The 19,565-nt window shown below is 54.8% G+C and overlaps 1 protein-coding gene across 8 annotated transcripts in view; it reads right to left on the bottom strand.

Moving 5' to 3' along the window:
- CADM1 (cell adhesion molecule 1) overlaps positions 1-18,373 on the bottom strand; it is a 136,113-nt gene extending 117,740 nt beyond the window's left edge. For all 8 annotated transcript variants that reach the window (XM_077190045.1, XM_054647304.2, XM_077190047.1 and 5 more), the window contains exon 1: positions 18,217-18,373. In XM_077190045.1, coding sequence (XP_077046160.1) covers positions 18,217-18,325 — 109 coding nt within the window. In that variant the 5' untranslated portion in view covers positions 18,326-18,373. The remainder of the gene's footprint in view (positions 1-18,216) is intronic.
- Between the last annotated feature and the right edge of the window lie 1,192 nt (positions 18,374-19,565).

Genomic DNA, 19,565 nt, shown 5'->3' with positions numbered 1-19,565 from the left:
GCTGGCAGCTGCATTCTCCCTGGACACGATCAACTCAGCTGCAATGTGCTGCAACAGAATTTGGTGGGTTTAGATGCATTCCTTGAAATGCAGAGGTGCATTCTGCTCCCCGAACAAGAGCCAGGGAGGCTGTCTGCATCCCCAGGGCTAAAAACGAGTTTATAGCTGACGTTAACCTTGCAAGGGTCTGGATAAACTTCTTCTGCCAGCTTTTGAGAGGTCAAATTTGACAAATTTGTCACAAAATCTCCTCTGGAAACAAAACACATCCCAGTCTCCCTTGTTTCCTCTAGAGGAAGTTGTGCATCTTTGTTACATCAAAAGCAGCAAGGAAAGACACACATCCCAGCAGCACCTCTCAGGTTCGGGTGTTTTTATGTGAACATTCACCTGTCCATGTGCTAAAGAACCAGGGAAACTTCGTAAGCTGTTCCCTCTGCTTAGGGAGGCTCATGAGGAAACACATTTAAAGCACAGGGACAGATTCCCAGCAAAGCCCCTGGGAACCAAACCTTCCATCATCTCCCAAAGCTCAGCCAGGGCCAAGCACAGCCTCTGTCAGCTCTCCCAAGGTAACCCAGCTTCCCTCAAACGACCTCTGCAAATGTCAGATCATCCACTTCCCACTGGAAATGGAGCCAACAGCTCAGAAATCCTGCACAGCATTTGTGTCACCCAGGAACTGTGTCCCAGAGCAGGAATCCTGCCTGGTCACACAGGAATTGTGTCCCAGAGCAGAGGGGTGAGGACAGCCAGGCTCCTCAGCAGTTTGGTATTACAGCTGGACTCACCCAGCACCCATTCCTGCCCTGGGTGAAGCCAGCAAACAAAGCCTCAGACAGCTCCAGGCACAAGGCTTATGAAAAATACCTGCATAGAAATGCACATACATTACAGCTACAGACCACTGGGTACCTGCCAAAAATGATGGAATACAGCAGAGTTTACTTATTTCTTCTTAATGGCTCCAACATTCCACCTGAAAAATGGGTCCTGGAGCTACATAATTGGGGATAAAAATTAAGCAACAGTTGCCATTTGTCAGCAGGGAGGCTGATGGCACACATGGCTCACAGAAGCACGCAGAGCACACCTGATCCCAAGGTCCCTGGTGGCTGAGAGCCAAGGGTGCTGCAGAGCCAGTGCCTCAACTGTGTGCCCAAGGTAACGTCAAAGTGTTACAGAGCAGTAAAAACGGGTTTATTGAACAGTGATTGAGCTGTTTGCTTCCCCCTCCTAACATCCCCTGAACATCCTTCAGTCACAGCTTCCTGCCTGACCATAAGTCTTCTCAGAAACCATCACAATTGGGTCTCAAATTTAATGTAATTCCATGGTTTTACTGTGACACGGAATCAGGGATGGCTTGGGTTCAAAGGGACTCTAAAGACCACCCTGTTCCAAACTCCCTGCCCTCCCACCAGACCAGGCTGCTCCAAGCCCTGTCCAGTCTGGGTCTGGAACACCTCCAGGGATGTCCTTCCTCTCAGCCCTCTTTTCTTGTGGTCAAAGGGGCAAAATTTTAAACCAGAACAAGCTGCTGCAGACCCCACTGTCACACCAACAGCAGGCACAACGTCAGCTCTCACCGTGGACAGCACTGCCAAGCAGAGGGCAGCACACAGGTGCCCTGTTTAGTGACTGTCCCCCACTCCACACGTGTGTAGGAAGCTTCTCCTGCACCCTCCTTCCCTCTCTGACCTCATGGCAACGCCAGAAAGTAAAAAGCATCTTTTCTTTTTCCTGCCCAGTCCATTCCCAGAGTCTGTCCCAGGGCTGGTCCCGTTATCCAGAGCAGCGACGGGAGCCTTTCATCCCCACTGCTTCAGCCCAGCTCTGAGTGAGACCTGCCACAAAGGAAGACAGTTTAACACCCTTTAATATGTAAACAAGCTTTCAGGAGAACTGGAGCAAACAGAGAGGAAGAAAACAGGCATTGTTTACAGGTTTCCTGACGCTAGGAAGGCACATTTCCATTTCATTCCCATACAAACAGCTCTCTCCGCTGGGAAGTTCCGCCTTCATCTCCTCATTCACTTCTGTCTGTCCTCTCCAAGGAGGCAGGGAAGTATCTCAGTCCTCACGCTTTTTTCCAATCACAAAGCAGCCCAAAATAAACACGAGAAGGCTCAGAACCAGTAAATATTCCTAAGTACTTGACACCCAGTTCCCTGGGAGAACTGCACAGATTGCACATTCACAGAATGCCGGGATTCTTCGCACATTTTCCAGGCCACGTTTCCCAGAATTTACAGTTTCTTCCAAAATATTGTGCAACATATTACACCACCAGAATACGCAACTGCTTGGCTGGACACACAAGATTGGTACATTTTCTCTTTTTAATCTCTTTCAGGTGACGTTTCCATTATGGTTTTTTTCGGCCAAACCAACAATACAATAAAACCATTCCCTAAATCCCCTGAAGAGTTCAGACCATCATCCATTCTGCACCGAGCACCAACTCTACGAAATTTGTTCTAGGAGAGTATTGGAAGCGAGTCCAATAAGTTGAAAGTCAATTTAATTCTTTCAAATTCAACTACCAGAGATCTCCAGCCTCGCTGTGGAGACAGAAAATCATATATATGTATATATACACATATATCTGTGCACACACACAGAGCTAATCTCCCTGCCCTGGTTGCTCCTGCTCCCACCTGCAAGGCCCAGGACCCCAGGTAGGGTGGCCAGCGCCGCCAGCCACGCGGCATCAGCGCAGTTATGACCACAGAACTATTTTGTTTTTATGCACAGACTTTACTACCACCTTATAAAAGAAGGATTTCCAGAAGGCAAATGGACCGACGTCTCAAAATAGAGTGTTTACATTAACGCTTGGCAAGCAGAGCCTGCAAACAGAGATGAATAGAGATAAGCTATAAAAAACACCGCGGACGTTTACTTGCTGGAATAGGAGCTTGTAATCCAATTTCAGGTCCTTCTGCCAAGTGTTACACACAGCATCTTTGTGTGTGACGGTTCCAGCGCCGTCCCCTCCGCCAGGATCAGCCAGCCAGGAGGAGAGGAGCGGCAATTCCGCCGGAACGCTCCATTAAAGAGCTGTTTGGATGGGCTGCCCGTACCCAAACTCACTGGCCTTCCATTTGTGAGAGCATTAAAGGAGCAGGAAAGGACAATAAACGCTGCCTGGGAGGCTCGAGGGACGGCGGGATGAGGGCGGGAAAACAAACCTTTCCTCACCTTTCTGCTGTTAATGGAGAGCAAACAGGCTCTGCCTGCGTTTGGAGGCTCACGAGAGCCCCACGGATGGAATTACTGCCTGGTAATTAAACGTGTCTGTTTGTTCCACACACAACATCACATAAACCAAGCCAGCCTGAGCCAGCTCCTCCTGGCTGAGGCAGAGCAGGATCACCTTGGACCGGCCAGCACAGCCCCATGTCCCACTGCCCTGAGACCAGAGCGGGGGAATTCAGCCCCAAAAGGGCCGACTCCACCCTCCAGAATTTTGTATTTCTGAGAACTCCTAACAGCCCGGATTACTCTGGGGTTTGGTAGGTTTAAGGCACAAAGTTTTGTTTTTAGAGCCTCTAATGTCACCTGACATCCGGGAAGAATTCTTCTTCCGCTGGATTTTGGTTTGACACAGCACAGCAGAGATCCCTAATTCAGTTAATCGCTCATCACATAAACAAAGAAACCTCTTGAGAGCCAGAGAGCAACATGCACATGTATTTGCAATGCATAAGAGGATATTTTTTTTAAATGGTAACAATGCAATCTATTCAGTGTGAAGAGTCTGGGAGGCCAATTAAATACTTTGGGTTCCATAATTATAATTGCAGTAATGAATAAGAAGGAGCATTACAGCCTGCACAATGCAGTTCCTCCTCAAGTCAATGATTCAGTTCTTGTCTGCTTTCAACTAACCTTTTGTGTCTCTTCGTATCAGATCTTGCAGATTACTTTGAGTAGAATAAAAATATCCCCAAATATCCCAGGTAATGTAATACATTTGGCATCCCTTGATTATGCCTACACACAGCCTACAGAGGGGATTATGCACTAAATGGATAACACTCATTTTGATTAATTTTAGACATTAGTGAAAATTCAGCAAGGCACCAGCTACCATCTGAATGCCCCTGGCAAGCCTCTGGTGACAGGGGAAAGCTGAAACTTCATTGCCTGGGGTTTTTTGAGGTTTTCTCCCCCTTTGGAAGAGCTTTTCCTGATCATCCTCTGCCTGGAAAGCGGCTTTGGTAAAGGACTCTGCTCCCTCATTTTCCTCCTGCAGCAGCTTTTATCCTCCATGTGTCTGCAGAAATCAGCCTGGGGAAATTGAGGACTCACTCCCAGAAAAGTTAACCCCACACTGCTCCATTTCTCCTCCTCCTAAGTAAGAAATATATGCTTTGGTTGGTTGGGTTGGATGGTTTGGGTATTCTGCCACACATTCCCAGAACTCCCCCAGTCTTGCTGCCCACTGTACTTGGCTGCACTTTGAGACTCAATCACCTTACAGAAACCCCTTAACTTCTGAGCATTCCCAAACACAGGAAATAAGGGACTTTTCCCTTAGAATCACCACAACTGGTAAAACCTTCCCATGATTTCTCACGCAAAACAAAGCCTGAAGGACAAAGGGTTAACACTGGGCTGCAGCTGCACAGGCACCAACTGCCCCTCCTTTGTTTCCAGGGAATGAAAACAAGAGACTTGAGCAAATCCAGCTTTACGAATTCAAAACTTCAGACACCGCCTGCAAGAGAGCAAAGCAACATCCTTCATAGATGCACAGAGAAAGGGAAAAGTTAATTTTATTGATGGAAGACCCAAAAAAAGGCAGATCCTAATCTGTGGGAGTGAAAAATCTCCTGCTCTGTGCAATAAATGGGACCTGGAGCAGCAGACACTGCAGGGATTTATTACCTGAGGAGACAACAAAACCCACCTTCTCTCTGGGGTTAAAGCAAGGTGCTTTTGGACTGGCACTGCTGGTCAGGAGCACTCTGAGGATCTGATCACCAAGGAGCCCCACACACACACTGCAGTGTATTCTGTGTGTATCACCACGAGAATCAGGCCTTTGGGAATCCCTCTGAACCCAGTGCCTGCCCCAGAAACTCACCTGGGCACACCTTCAGCCACCCCCAGCCCCCTTGGTTTGCTTCTCCTTGGTGCTTTCCAGAGAAATCTGATTCCAAAAGCCAACCCTCGCCTGGCTGAGGATGGCGCAGAGGCCAAAAGGAGCTCTTCAGGATCACTAATTGCTGACTTGCTGCCTCTCACAGGGCAGCTCCCAGAAGCTGTCACCGGGCTGCAGGAGCCTCTGCAGGAGCCCCACGTCTCCTGCAATTAGTGCAGCCCTGGAACGCCAGGGTCCGAGCACACGGGCTGACATCTCCTGTTGACTGAATTAGAGCATCTTCTAATGAGGCTCGCTTCAAAATCATTTTACATCCATTTGCTCATGTCAGCATCAATGTATTCAGCATTATCTACCAATTAGTAAACCGGAAAACATTCTTTAGATAATCTAAAATCTCACTAAAATATTCAACGTGTCATTCATTTACTACAAACTGCCCTATAAAAACAAATTACTGGAACCAGCTGTCACAAAGCAACAAGTGTCTCAGGACAAAGTGGTTTTTAAATCAAGGGCTTTCCAGGACAGATGTGATGCATCTCCAGCAGAACTGGTCACTCCAACACTGTCCCTGTCCCCAACAAGCAGGTGAAGCCACTACAGGCATTGATAGCAGCAGGAGGATGCAGATCACTCTGACTTGGATTCAGAAGGACATCCCAGGGATCAGGGGTGAGGGCTGGGAAGGCGTTCACCCTTTAGAAGGATCCAGGGTTTGGGGGTTTTGCTTTCTGGCTCCTTGGACCACTCCAGTGCCCATCAGGATGCATCAGCACGAAGGAGGCACGACCTGAGGCAGGCACCTCCTCAGGTGTGCAGCTAGGGATGAGCTCCCCACCATTGCAGGCTTCCTCAGGACTGACAGGCTCCATGGAAGGTGTTTTCCACGAGATCAGGCGGGCAGGGCCCTCCAACAGCTCTCCTGTGCCCGCCAGGCTGGGTGAGCAGTGCCAGGCTTGGCTCAGGTAGGGCTCGGTGCCAGCCCCACGGCAGCACAGCCCAGCCAGGGCCACTCCAGAAGGATTCCCAGCCCAGCAAACGCCCTGGCAGCAGCTCCCAGGCAGGATCACCCAGCAGCAGGGCAGTGCATGGCCTCAGCAGGGCCAGGATCCCTCCCAGCTCACCATCACACCCCAAAGCATCCTCCCTCTGCAGCTCCACACGTGTTAGGAAAAGGACTCTGCGTGCCTTGGCAAACACAGGGCAAACCCATTCTGTTTGGGGTTATTTTGGGGTTTTTCACTCAAAAGAAGCAAAAGCCCTTGGTTTTCCCTAAGTTTTGCAGGCACAGGAAGGGTGGTTTGGAGGATGGCTGTTTTTATTTTTAATCTCTTGAGCGTGGCAGAGCAGTAAATCTTGCATTATGCTCTGAAGACTGTCAGGTTTGGGCTTCATTTTGGTCTCAGATTAGACGCCTGAAGCAATGAATCTTCCATCACGGAGGCCATTACCAACCCAGTTTTCCTTCATTTTGGGCTGCTTTATCCCTGATTGCATTATCCAGCTCACCTCTGAGCGCCTCAGCCAGGAGGGGCTCAGCAGATCCTGCACCAGGGGAGGTTTAGGTTGGATATTGGCAAAATCCCTTCCCTTAAAGGGCTGTCCAGCCCTGGCACAGGTCACCACCCCTGGGGGGATTTAAAAGCCATGTGGATGTGGCACTTGGGGACAGGATTTAGTGTGGCCTCGGCAGTGCAGGGTTAATGGCTGGACTCGATGATCTTACAGGGCTTTTCTAACCTAAACGATTCCCTGATTCTAAATTACCATATGCAAATTGTGATCATTAAAAGGCATTTATAAAAATCAAGTAAAACAGCCCATGAATATTGAAAAACGTTTAAGTGTTGAGTTAAACGACAATTTTCAAAACACACGAAGGAAATCTGACCGTAACCAACCAGTCCCATGAAATACCATATCTATCATCAACTTTTTAATTATCAATTGATCAACATGTAGACAGTGTAATAGCTTACAGCTTTTAATTACTGAACTATCAAAATTCCAACCAAAAAAGGAACCTCCAGAGATGAAACTGTAATGCTTGATTATTCACTGCTACATAATGAATGATTTGTTTTTAAACAAGATGTCAAGTTCCTCATGTAATCCATCTGGATGTGTGACTCCGCAAAGCTCACACTGCCCATACTAAGTACTTGGGGCTCCTCTTCTCCCTTCCCTCCTGATCCCACAAGTGAAGGGTTTGGGGGCATTTCCCCCCTAAGGCAGAGCAGTGCTGAGCGGAGGGGCTGGCAGGCAGACCGACTGCCAAGGCAGATCCAGGCACGCCGCTCCGCTCCCTCCAAAGGGACAGCTTTTGCCTGGGAGGGAACACAGGCTCCTTCCAGCTTGCTGTGCTGAGAAAGCAGCTCTGAAGCAAGGAGCGCACCCAGGAGGGTGGGCAGGACGTGCTGCTCTCGCTCCGCGCGCACACCGCGCGCAGGATTTGGGATGCAGCTCCCGGGTTCCCTCCCCACAGCCCGAGCCCGGCGAGCGCTGCGAGGATTTAAGTGCTGGCATTACACACAGAAGCACTTCGGGGTGGGGAGAGGCTTTTATCTCTGCCCTAAATTCAGCACTGAGCTGAACATCGCATCCACAAATCCCCTCCACGCACAGCACAGCTGGCCTCTCATCCCATGCTTTATCCTAATAACCGCTCCGACCTCAGAACTCCAAACCACCCCCACCAATCTCCCTTTCTGTAGGCAAACACAAAAGATGCACAGGTTTTCAGGACCGTGATCAAGATGGCAGAGCCCTCCACAATCCTCACCCCCCTGGAGAGGATTCTGCCAAATCCAGGCTTTCTGCGTTCAGAGAGACACTTCCAGAAACACTCGTCTGCTAATTCAGGGCTCTGAGTAGGGATGTAAAACATTCTGGAAATAAGACTGTTAAACAAGGGCGGTTCAAGCACAGCCTATTAGTCAATTAAAAATAAAACTACCAGCAAATAACACATTTGTTCCATCAGCCCGGTGGCAGGGATGAACATCCCTCAGCCGGAGCCCTGGTGTATAACCCTACAGATGTTCCCTATGCATATCAGCCCCGAATAGTTGTTCCACAGAACAGCATCTGTTCCCAAAAAACAGGCAACAAGAGCCTTTTATTCTCCCTTCATCACATCCTCGGAGCCCCAGTTGTTGCCAGCCAAACCCGACAGTACTTCCCCCATAAATTCACCCACTGCAGCCACATCTGGGCTTTGATTTCCACACGGAAACCACAGGCTCCTTCCTCACACTTCCCTTGGGAAGCTGCTCGCACGCCGAGCTTGTACAGATTTCCACATAAGAAATTCAGTAATCAGTCCAGGAGCTGTAAGCACTTATGACAACAATATCTATCAACACTTAACCATATTTACAACTAAATCATGTAAATACCAGGCAGCTCTCCTCTGCATGCTGATAATCTGGACAAATGAAGGCTGAAAAAAGCCACTCCAAGAGGAGACCAGACAAACAGAACCACGTTGGGTGGGAAACAGGCAGCGATGGCACTCCAAGATCACCGACAGCACTGAGGACACGATGGCAGAGCCCCCAGGGCCACCCTGCCTGCCACAGCCACGAGCCCCCAGCCATCCACATCCTCCTGTGTTTGGCTTTGTACATTTTCTGTATATACGTGTGTATTTCATGTCCATTCCGTAAACACTCCATCTATGGGATGTGTGTATTTCTCAGAAAAACAGGGACGAGCTGCTTCCACAGCTACCCAGAGCTCTTCCCTCTCCATCTGCCTTTGAAATCCTTATAAATCCGAGGAACCAATTTAAAATTAAAAGATCCCAATTTCAGAGAGGCTTTTCTGTCCCCCTCCCTCACTCCCCCAAGATGGACCATTTTATTACACCCATTAAACTGACAAAAGTGACTTTTCAGCTGGTTCACTGAAATGCCGCTTCCACAGCAGTTCAGGCAAACACTTTCCCAGACCTTTACAAAGGAAAAGTGATTCCGTATGTAATTGGATTTTTTGGCACAACAAAAATACCAAGTTATTAAAGCTCTCACATGGCTTTGGATTGTGTCTTTAATGGACGCCAGCATCCTCAACTGCTACAAAGACATTTTACATGAAGCAACGAGGAGCTGCATTTCCAAAGGTTTCCCAGAGGATTCGGGGACAGTTTTCAGCAAGATTTGCTCTTTGAGAAGTGAAATCCAGGAGGAGGAGGATCCCAGCACTTTCCTCCAATATCCTCCTCGTCCATGCACACCCACCAACATCCACAGTAATTATTCCAGCACAAAATCCCTTCTCCCTCAGGACACCCACTGGATTGGTCACTCCACTGGGCTCTCTCTGGGAAGAAGCAAATGACCAGGCTGAAAACAGCTTATTAATCCTCATTTGTTTCCTGCAGGATCATTTCAGCCACTCCTTACCTTCAGATAGGATTTTACACCCCCCAGGCCCCATCACCCATGGAGAGCTATTTTCATTTCCTTATCCTGCCTTGCCCAAAGAAGTCACATTTAGAGGGATGCAGTACATGAGGGGAAGGAGAGGAAGCAGCAGTGGCTTGTGAGTACAACAGGCTGTCCACAAGATATTTACTCTTGTAGGAACTTAGAATGAGCTATTCTGAAAGAGACACTGAAATCCCATTTAATGGGACTTCTGCTAAACCTCCCCCTTCCAAAATAGGAACGAGATCAACAGACCCACCCAACCTCAACACAAAACAGAGTATCCCAGACCCAACAGCTGGACCGACCTTCCTGAGCTGCATTCCACACACATCATGCTGTGTTAACACGAAAATTTTGGATCCAATTTGCTAATGAGAGCCTGGAGGAGCATCCTTTAACTGTGCATCCAAAATTCTCCCAGAGTGATTTAAGAGCCAGAGCGCTGGGTTTGCTATAAAGCCTCTGTTTACAAGGCTCCACGGATTCCTACAGAGCAGTAAGTGATTTGCCTCCAAGAATTTCCTTTCTTCCTCCTCTCGGAGCGTCTCCCCTTTCCCTGGCGGTGTCTGAAGGGAACACTGTTAATCTCCCGTCTATCCCACTTTAATCTTCACCCTTCCCAGGGAGAGGCACGGCTCTGCTCCTCGTGCTGAGGAAGCAATACCTGGCAGTTATGGATTCGGGGAGTTGATTAAACCTGGGCCTTCTGTTAAAGATTCTAGGGAACGATTAAGGCTGTGAGACCTTTAAATCGAAGGAAAAGCTGTTTGTGTGGACAGAGCTCAGCAACCCCAGCGTGGGACTCGCTCTCGGTGGTTCTGCCTACTCAGGGATGAGTAAATCTCCTCCGGAGCCACCCACAGAGCAGGAGCTGAGGAAAACTGGGCTGTAACTGTGGCAGGGCAGGAAAAGCCACTGTGTGCCCTGACCCTGCAGACACTGACTCTGAACGATGCCCATCTTCATTCCAAGCAGTCTGTGAAATTACAGTAAACGAGGAGCAGAAAAGCACCAAAGGAGAACTCACACTCACATTTGTGCACCAAGAGAAACCTCCCCTGCATCCACCCCAAACAGTGACTATGGACAAGAAGCAGGAGCAGGTTACACAGGTTCTGCTCCATCCCAGCACGAGTCCCCACAAGCAGCTGCACGGCACAGGGGTGTCACAGAGCCTGAGTGCTCTGTTCCAGACAGGGATCTGCTCTGCCTCTCACCCTCCAGGACAGGAATGCTCCTGCAAACGGGGGAACCACACGCTGCTCCTCCAGACTGGCAAAGGAGCCAATGTGCCTGCAGAACCAGAGCTGCTGTCGAGCCAACACCAAGACAGCTCTTCCCAAGGCAAGCAGGGGTTTGGCTTTGTTTGCTGCTTCCTGCTGAGCCCACCCTGGGCAGGCTGGCTGGCTCCGAGGAGCCCTGACAAACCAAGCATCCCCCAGCAGCTCCGCCTGACGAAGCTGAGGGCTGAGGATGACAGCGTTCAGGGTTTGCTGGGTGTCAGCAGCTTCCCCAGCGCAGGGAGCCCAGCCAGGCTGTCACAGGGACAGGCACAGCCTCGCTGGCATCTCGTGGTGCCCCGTCAGCCACAGCCCTCCCAGCAAGGCAGGCAGAGATCTGGCACAAGGGCTTTGTAAGAGCTGCTGACACCCGAACCAGCACAGTGTGCTCTCTGCTCAAACAGCCTGGGAGTGCATGGCAAGGCCTGTCCTCAAACAGCTGAAAACAGCTCCTAAATCCAAACACAGTGGGAAAAGCAGCAGCAGTAACCCTTGGGAGCTTCCCTGCTTCCACCAAGCTTCTAACACCATGTGTGCATTAACCAACGGGAATGAAGATGTCAAACAGGCAATGGGAGCACAGACAAAGGGGCCCAACCATGTTTCCAAGCAAAACAGCTCAGAATGAGAATGCAAAACAAACCCAGCTACAGCAACAGCTCTCCACATGTGGATGTTTCAGGTTCTCATTACTGTGAAACCAGTCAGGATTAGCAGAACAACCTCACAACCAAAGTCCATGGAGCAACGCAGGGTTTCTGTGAGCACAGGCACTGCAGCAGTGCAGGTGAGCAGCCAGGTGCTCTGGAGCAGTGCCAGCACTGAAGACTGGGGTGGATGATGGATGGATGGATGGATGGATGGATGGATGGATGGATGGATGGATGGATGGATGGATGGATGGATGTCCACTTGCACCCAACCAGCACAGAGGCACTGCATGAAGAGGAGCCTTTGCAGCTGAGCCAGCAGCTCTCTCCCACTGCAACATCTCTCCACAGACAGAGGGCAGCTGCTGCCCAGAGTTATCCCATGCCACACCAGGGCAGCGAGGCAGAAATGGCTTTGGAGACAGTCACTGTGCTTTTCCAAGGTCAGGGATGTACTGGCATCACGGAGCACATCCCAGAGCAGCATCGCTGTGATAAATGCATGAAGTGAGAGCGCTCTCTCTGCAGAGCTGGGGACAGATGTGCCTCTGCTCAGCTACAAAACCAGGGCCGTGGGGGCACGGGGAGCCTTTATTTCTGTGTGTTAGCCCAGAGGCTACACAGAAAGTTCCCTTTCCAGCCCAATTCTCACGGAGCTCGACTTTGCTGCAACCCCAGCTCTAAAGCTGAACACGAGTAATGTTGAAAGTGCCCTGCCAGGGAAGCTGCCAGGCAGCCTCATTTAAAAACAGGGAAGCAGCAACAAGCAGTTCCTCATGCTTGATCCGATTACTCTGATCTCTCTTTTGACGCTGCAGACTCAGACTCGTATTTCTATTGCTGCACGGGGGGAGAAGGGGAGGGAGGGAATGTCACTTTGCTGCTTCATATTTCTTTCTTCCTGTCACACTCTGGAGAGGGGATCGACACTGCAGGAGCAGGATGGGAGCGGGGGTCTGGGGTGCTCCCACCTTGCAGAGGAGGGGTCACAGAGCCCAGTGTGACAGGACCCCAGCGGGCCCCCAGCACTCCCAGACCAGCCTTGCTGGAGCTTGCCCCAGTGTGGGCTCATGCTCTCCATGAGAAATTCATCCCTGTAAAAGCATTACTGCTCTGTTCCTGTACCAAACGCTGAGGTCTCTCAGGTCCAAGAGTCATCACACTGGAGACAAGCACCCAAGGGCACCCCTGTGAAGGGAAGGCCCCACTGCAGGGGTCCAGCCAGAGCCCTGCTGGCAGCATGGGGAATGCAATGACATTTCCACTCTGGGAGCAGACCTTGGAGATCATAAATCAGATACAGGCTCACTAACTGCTAAAAGAGGACACCACGAGATCAGAGCAGTTTATGCACGACGTAACCTGAACCCAGGGGTTTATACACCCAACTCCTCCAGTCTGAGCACAGCTTTAAGAGGCAATGTGACCCTGTAGGCAGCCTCATCTCTGATGGCTCATTGGCACCTCCCGGATCTGCAGGTGGGGATCTCCATCCCCCACGGCTCCACTGCTCAGCCAAGGGCTCCAGAAAATGGAGGGAAGGCTGGAGCCAGGGGTGTAACTGCTGAGAGCAAACTTCACAGCTGGGACTGGCAGAGGAGGAGAGTTTCCAACACAACTTTTCCCCACTGCCAAATGCACACCTGGGCTTTAAAACCTACTGGCAGTCGTTCACTGTAAAGAGACTCCAATGCTGGCACCTGACTGGAACTGCCACTAAGAGGGGAGGGGGGACCTGGGCTGTGTCATTTGGGTAGGACCACAGCAAACCCACCACAGACCTGCCAGCAGGCAGCACCAGTCTCTGAGACTGTCAGCAAACCAGCAACACCAAGGAGCTCCAGCACTTCCAGGGACAAAAAAAATACCTAAAAAAGCAAAACTAAAGACATTTTCCAGTTAAGCTACAGCCCACAAAAGTTTTATATCTCTGAGCAAAGAGATGTGCCTAAGTATCTCTTTGATCCTTCAGACTGGAACTTAATGGGGTATCAAATATTCTACTGATTCACCTTGAGAATTTGGTAAGGGCAGAGTCTTTGTAATGCTCTTTTTAAACCACAGAAGAACAGAGTAAATTAAAACCATACCACAGGGTAAAAATAGCCAGCCCAGCCCCACAAAGGGACATTGTTGGTCTAAAATAACCAGGAGTGGAGGGCAGCAAATGTCCCTGGTACAACCCAGGCAAATGTTTTAAATGCAAGCAGCCACCAGCCACATACTGCGGGTGAGCGTGTGGTGAGGGCTCGGCAGTGGCTCTGAGAAACCCTGAGAAGCAAATCTCCTTGGGGATCTGCATTCCTTGCTGGAATCTGGGATGGGTGAACAACACTGACACCAAACTCGGGTTTTCAGAGCCTCATCCAGCAGCACACAGTGGTTTGCAGGGCTCCCCAACACCCAGCTCAACACCCTGCAAAGATGCGAGAGCCTGATGTGCAACACAGCAGGAAAACCGAGAGGTTCAACAGGTAACGAGGACACCGGGAAGAAGAAAAACTGTTTCCACAGCAAAAAAGGCTGACGGCAGGCGGGTGGTGGTCACACATGGGCAGGGCCATCAGAGGAGTCGCCTGCAGCCACAGCATCGCAAATTAAAAGCTGCAATAACTAAATGCAGCTCGTGGCTGAACCACAAATGCCGGCTGATCTCGGCGGGGCAGGGCAGGCACCGCGCCGGCCGACAGCTCCCCGTGTTCCCAATTAGCAGGGCTGGGAGCGAATGGGCCTCGTGGCACTTCCCTTCCAACCCGCCTGCCACACATCCCAACCCACCCTGCTCCCCAGCACGCCGCCCCGGAGCGCCTGAGCCCACGCTGGGCGACCTTCAAAGCATTTGTGGTGGAGCTCCCCAGGAACCGCAGCAGCAGCTGCTCTCTGCAGCCTGCAATTACAGCCCGGGAAAGAGACTGATTTATGGAACTTAAACAAGTACATACCACTCCTAATTACAACATTCCACCTAGGGTCTCTCCTTCGTGGCAGGTTTCCACAGCGTCCCTTTATTTAGTGCCGGTGGGTTTGCACCTCACAACGTCCCCCGGAGGAACAAGCACAACTCATTTTTTTTAACATGTAGCATCCAATTTCTCAGTAGACACTGGCTATGTGTCCAGCTTTGCTTGTGCTCTCAATGCACTGTGTTAAGTATTCACTTCCTGGCTCAGCTCCAGGGAAGGCTGCAGCCTCACGCTCCTCTCCTGGAGCCTGCTCAGATCTGGAGCTGCAGACAGGAACCGAAATGTTTGGATACAGGAGGGAGCCCCTGTTTTCCTGACAGAAGTACCACTGAGTGCCACCAACACCCAGAAGAGGAACAGGTTGTCAAAACCTCTATACAAAGTCTGACAATAATCCCTAAAAAACAGCCATTCAAGAGAAACATCCAGAAAACTCTGCCTACACACAGGAGGGTGGCTTTGCTTTTTATGAGCAAATGTGTTCTGCGGAGTGCTCGGATGGTCCATTCAAACAGAGGGTGTATCCAGGCTGGAACACAGGTTTTACTCCGGGTGGCCTCAGGCAGACGCAGGGTTAAGGAGCTGACCCATTTTCCAGCCAGCAATAGGGCAGAGAGCTCACCCATGATGGCACAGGCTCGGCCCCACCGGTGCTGGCAGGGCCGGGGCAAGGCTCGCCAAGCGCCCGGCTGACGGAGCCAGCGCTGTTTGATTACAAAGCCTTCTTCATTTACACACCAGGAAAGACAGCACAAGGCAAACAAAGGCGACGGCAGCGCAGCATCAGCAGCACGGCCGCTGGTACGGCCGGGGGTCCCCGGGGATCGCGGCTCTTCTCCGGCCTCCTGTCACCGCAGCCACCTCTGCCACCAGCAGCGGCCACCCGTGCCAAGGGACACCGGAGCGCCCATCCCGGTGGTGTCCATCCAACAGCATCCACCCAGGGATGTCCATCCTGCAGAAGGTGCTGACAGCTGCCCCCTCCTCAGAGCCGAGCACGCACGGAGCGGAGCGATCTCCTCGCCTCCCCGTCCTCAGGAGCCTCCTTGGCAGAGGTTTTAAACCAGATTGTCGTGCTTATAAACCTGGGCTCAACTGCCTACATGCAAGACAAATGAGCCCAAGCTGCAACCCAGATGGATCACTTTATTCCCCAGCCCCTTCCCCGCCGGTGTTTGCGCCGCATGCAGAACGCGGCGCATGTTGCTGAAGGCCAGGGACGAGCAGCCTCGCCTCGCTTGCATACAAAGGCTCCTTGGAAACTCACTCTGTGTTTACAAAGGAGCCTGGCTCAGCGCAGCCGCGCTGGGAGCGCTCCCTGCCTTCATGGGGGCTTCTCCCGGGCCGGTTTGGTGTCGGCAGACACGGAGGCTGCAGCCACAAGCAGCCCTCGCCAGCCCCGTGCCACGGCCAGGTCACGGCTCCACGCCAACGCCGTCTCCAAACACCTCCCGAGGCTTCTGCTGGAAAGTTGTTCTCCCTGAAGTGCCGAGTGCCAGCGCAGACAGACTCCGAGCTCCAGCCCAGTGCTGCCCAAGTGCCTCAGAGGGAGCCAAGAGCGCTCCTCAGCCCTCGCCCTGCTGCACAGGGCATCAGGAGCTCCACGAACCGCGGAGCATCGAGAGCGGCTGGAGAGGAAGCACGGACACACACGGATCCACCCAATCGCACAGGCTCATCCCAAACCGAGCCTCGCTGCTGCCTATTGCTGTGAGAGGAGGCGGCAGAGCCCTGAGCCACGCTCCGCATCACGGGGTGCCACCACGGCGGTGACACAGCGCTGGCACCGCTGTGCCTCGGGTGGCAGCCGTGCGGGAGACACAGCCACAGCACTCTGCGCTGACGCTGCTGCCTCACACTAATTCTCTCTTCGCAAAACACTGGAGCTAACACTGTGAGCTTGGAAAAGGGGGAGAACAGGGGGGATAAAGGGTCCCCAGCTGTAAGGAAATTCTGCCTAAACGCAGACAGTCTGGGATTTTTTCCTGCGATTCACAACACAGCAGCGCAACCACAAAATATCTGTCTTACCACAACCTCAGCGCACGCCGCGCGGTGCTTCTCACCCCGGTGCTCGGGTCAGGCACAGCCACTGTGAGCCAGCATCCAGCCCTGCTTTTGTTTCCCTTCAGCAGCTCTGCGACCCCAAATCACAGTTCCACCCGTTGGCTGGGCAGCAGCGAACAGGCTGAGCCTGCCGGGGATCACTCTGGCCTCCAGTTAAAAACTGCTCTTAGAAAATTGAGGTGAGCAAGACAGCAAAACAAAGGATGAAGGCGGCCGTCCAGGAGCCGGGCTCGTATTCCCAACCTGGGCATCTCTCAGTACCAGAGATCCCAGGTCACACCGGCGGGAGGCTCGCCAGGCAGCGAAAAGCACCGAACACACAAACAGCACCTTGTGACGAGACATCTGGGATCTACAACACAGCGCCCGCAGGAAGCCCGGGCGCGGGGAACGGGCGCGGAGCGTTTCCCCGGCTCGCAGCGCAAAGAGCCGCCGCGCTGGCTCCGTTCCCTCGCTCCGGCTCCCCGGAACGGGCTCGGGGCTGCGGAGCGAAGGAAAGGAGCCATCGGCATCGGGGCAGAGCCGCCCTTCGGGGCTGCCCGGCGCAGCCGGGAGGCGCAGCCCCGGTCGGAGCCGGCGGGCGGGCACCGGCACCGGCCCCGGCCCCGTTCGCGGGGAGAACAAGCCGAAAACGACCCCAGCGCTCTCCCCCCACCACCATCCCACCGAAAAGGCCGCCCGGGAAGAGCGGGGAAGGCATGGACATGTACACAGGCTGTGAATAAAGCTCTTTGTTCGCCGGGCTGGCGGCCCCTTCGTCCCCCCTTTCCTACGAGCGAGATTCAACAGATCGTTCAATGGCCTCTTGTTCTTCCCAAACATCCCGGACACAGCACCGCTCCTGCGGCCGGGTGGCACCGTGCCGCCCCACGGACATACTGGAAACGTGAGCGGCGTTAACGGGGGATGCTCGAACCGAAGCCACCGGACACGAGCGCAGATCGCTGCTGCGGCTCCGGGCTCGGCGGGGAGCGAAGCCAGGCGGGGTGGGGGGATCGCCCAACGCACGGGGGACACCGCGCCCCGAGGGTGCCGCGGAGAGAACCCAACCGGCCCCGCTCGGGGGGCCTCGTTAGCCACATTTAACCAGCGCCCGTTCCAGCCGCAGCGCCCGAGCCGGGCGATCGCCCCGAGCGCGCCCAGCTGGGCGGGGGGCGCGGCTGCGGCAGGGGGCACGGGGGAGAGAGGAGAGGAAGGAGAGAGAGGGGTGGGAAGCGAGGAAGACGGAGAGAGAGAGGAAGAGGGAGAGCGAAGCGTCGCGCAAGTTCCACTCAGATTCCAACAGGTTCCCCGCTCCCGCAGGGGTGCAGCATCCCCGCGCCGCCGCAAACACCGGGGGGGGGCGGAGAGGGGGGAGATAGAGGGGGCGCGCAAAGCAATTAGTTTTTAATTGCGGGGCCGCTGATGACCCCCCGGGGCAGCGGAGAAGCCGCTTCCATGGAAACCGGCAGCGGCTGCCCGCGCCGCCACGCGCGGGTGAGCCCGCCCGCCGCTCCCGCCGCCGGGGGCGCTTCCCCGGGACCACCGAGCGCTCCGGGCACGGCCCGGGGCGGAGGAGGGCGGGCGGGCTCGCCCCGCACCCGCCGCAACCGGGGCTACCCGAGCGCCGCCGCGGTCCCCGAGCGCGAACCCCCCCTCCGCGCGCCGCCCGCCCCGGTACCGCCCGTCCGCGCGGTGCCCCGTGCGCGGGGGCCGCGTCCTCCCTACCTCGGGGGATGATGGCGGCGGCGGACAGGAGCAGCAGCAGCAGCGGGAGGAGCCCCGGGGCGCCGCCGCCGCTGCCCGCGGGGCCGCTGGGCTGGGCGCGACCCGCCATCGCCGGCACCTGCCTCGCTCTGCCGCCGCCGCGCGCCGCCCGCGGGAGATGGCGCGTCACGGGGCGGCGACACGGCGGCACGCCCCGCGCCCCGCCCCGCGCCAACGGGCCACGGGCGGCACCGAGCGCCGCCGGCCGGACCCGACCCCCGAGCGGCACCGAGCGCCACCGGCCCGGCCCGGCCCGACCCCCGAGCGGGCAGCGCCGAACGGGCCACGGGCGGCACCGAGCGCCACCGGCCCGACCCGGCCCCCGAGCGGGCAGCGCCGAACGGGCCACGGGCGGCACCGAGCGCCGCCGGCCGGACCCGGCTCCCGAGCAGCACCGAGCGCCACCGGCCCGGCCCGGCCCCCGAGCGGCACCGAGCGCCACCGGCCCGACCCGGCCCCCGAGCGGGCAGCGCCGAACGGGCCGCGGGCAGCGCCGAACGGGCCACGGGCGGCACCGAGCACGGCCGGCCCGACCCCCGAGCGGGCGGGCGGGGGGCGCCATGGTGGGGCCGTGCCCCCGCACCGCCGCCCGACCGGCCCCGCAACGCCCCGGGCCCCGCACCTCCCCCGGGCCCCGCACCGCCTCGCCCCACCCGCAGCTTTCACCCCGTTCCCAGCTTTCCCTTTGCAGGGTCGTGTGTCCCCCTCCCACCCCACAAAGCATCCTCCTCTCGGGGTACCACCCCAGCATGCTTCTTCCCGCGGGCACCCCCGCCAGCGCTCTCCGTCCCGGGAGCGTTCCCCCAGCATCCCCGTGTTCAGCAGATGCGGGTCCCCAGTGTCCGTGCCCCCTCTCTGCACCCTCCCGGTGCCCCCCGGGCCGGCCCGGTGCCGCTCCCCGCCGGAGCGGGCCCCGCGCCGCTGGAGGCGGTGTTGAGCCTTGGCGGCTCCGGGGGAGCGGAGGGGCCGGAGCCCACGAGCCCCCCGGCGGCGGCGGTCGGGGCTCGGTAACCGCAGCCCGGCAACCAATCCACCTCTTCTGCGGATTTCTCACCCACGCAACGGATTTAAACGGAGCAAACTCACAAGTAAAGCCCCGGAACTGCGCCCTGCCGTCCCCCCGAGTGCTCAGCTGAACCGTAACACGCGGCAGACGAGCGGCCGGGGTCACCGGGGGATTCATCCCGCCCGGGAAGGTCCAAGCTTTCCCCCCACCCACGGCACCAGGAATGGAACCATAGAATCGCTGGCAATGGGTCCATGCAGGGGTTAATGGAGCAAACGCAGAGGATGTCGAATATTCCCAACCT

Source organism: Agelaius phoeniceus, chromosome 23, assembly GCF_051311805.1.
Source record: "Agelaius phoeniceus isolate bAgePho1 chromosome 23, bAgePho1.hap1, whole genome shotgun sequence".
NCBI classification, from domain to species: Eukaryota; Metazoa; Chordata; class Aves; order Passeriformes; family Icteridae; genus Agelaius; species Agelaius phoeniceus.
This window is presented reverse-complemented; position numbering and strand designations above follow the sequence as displayed.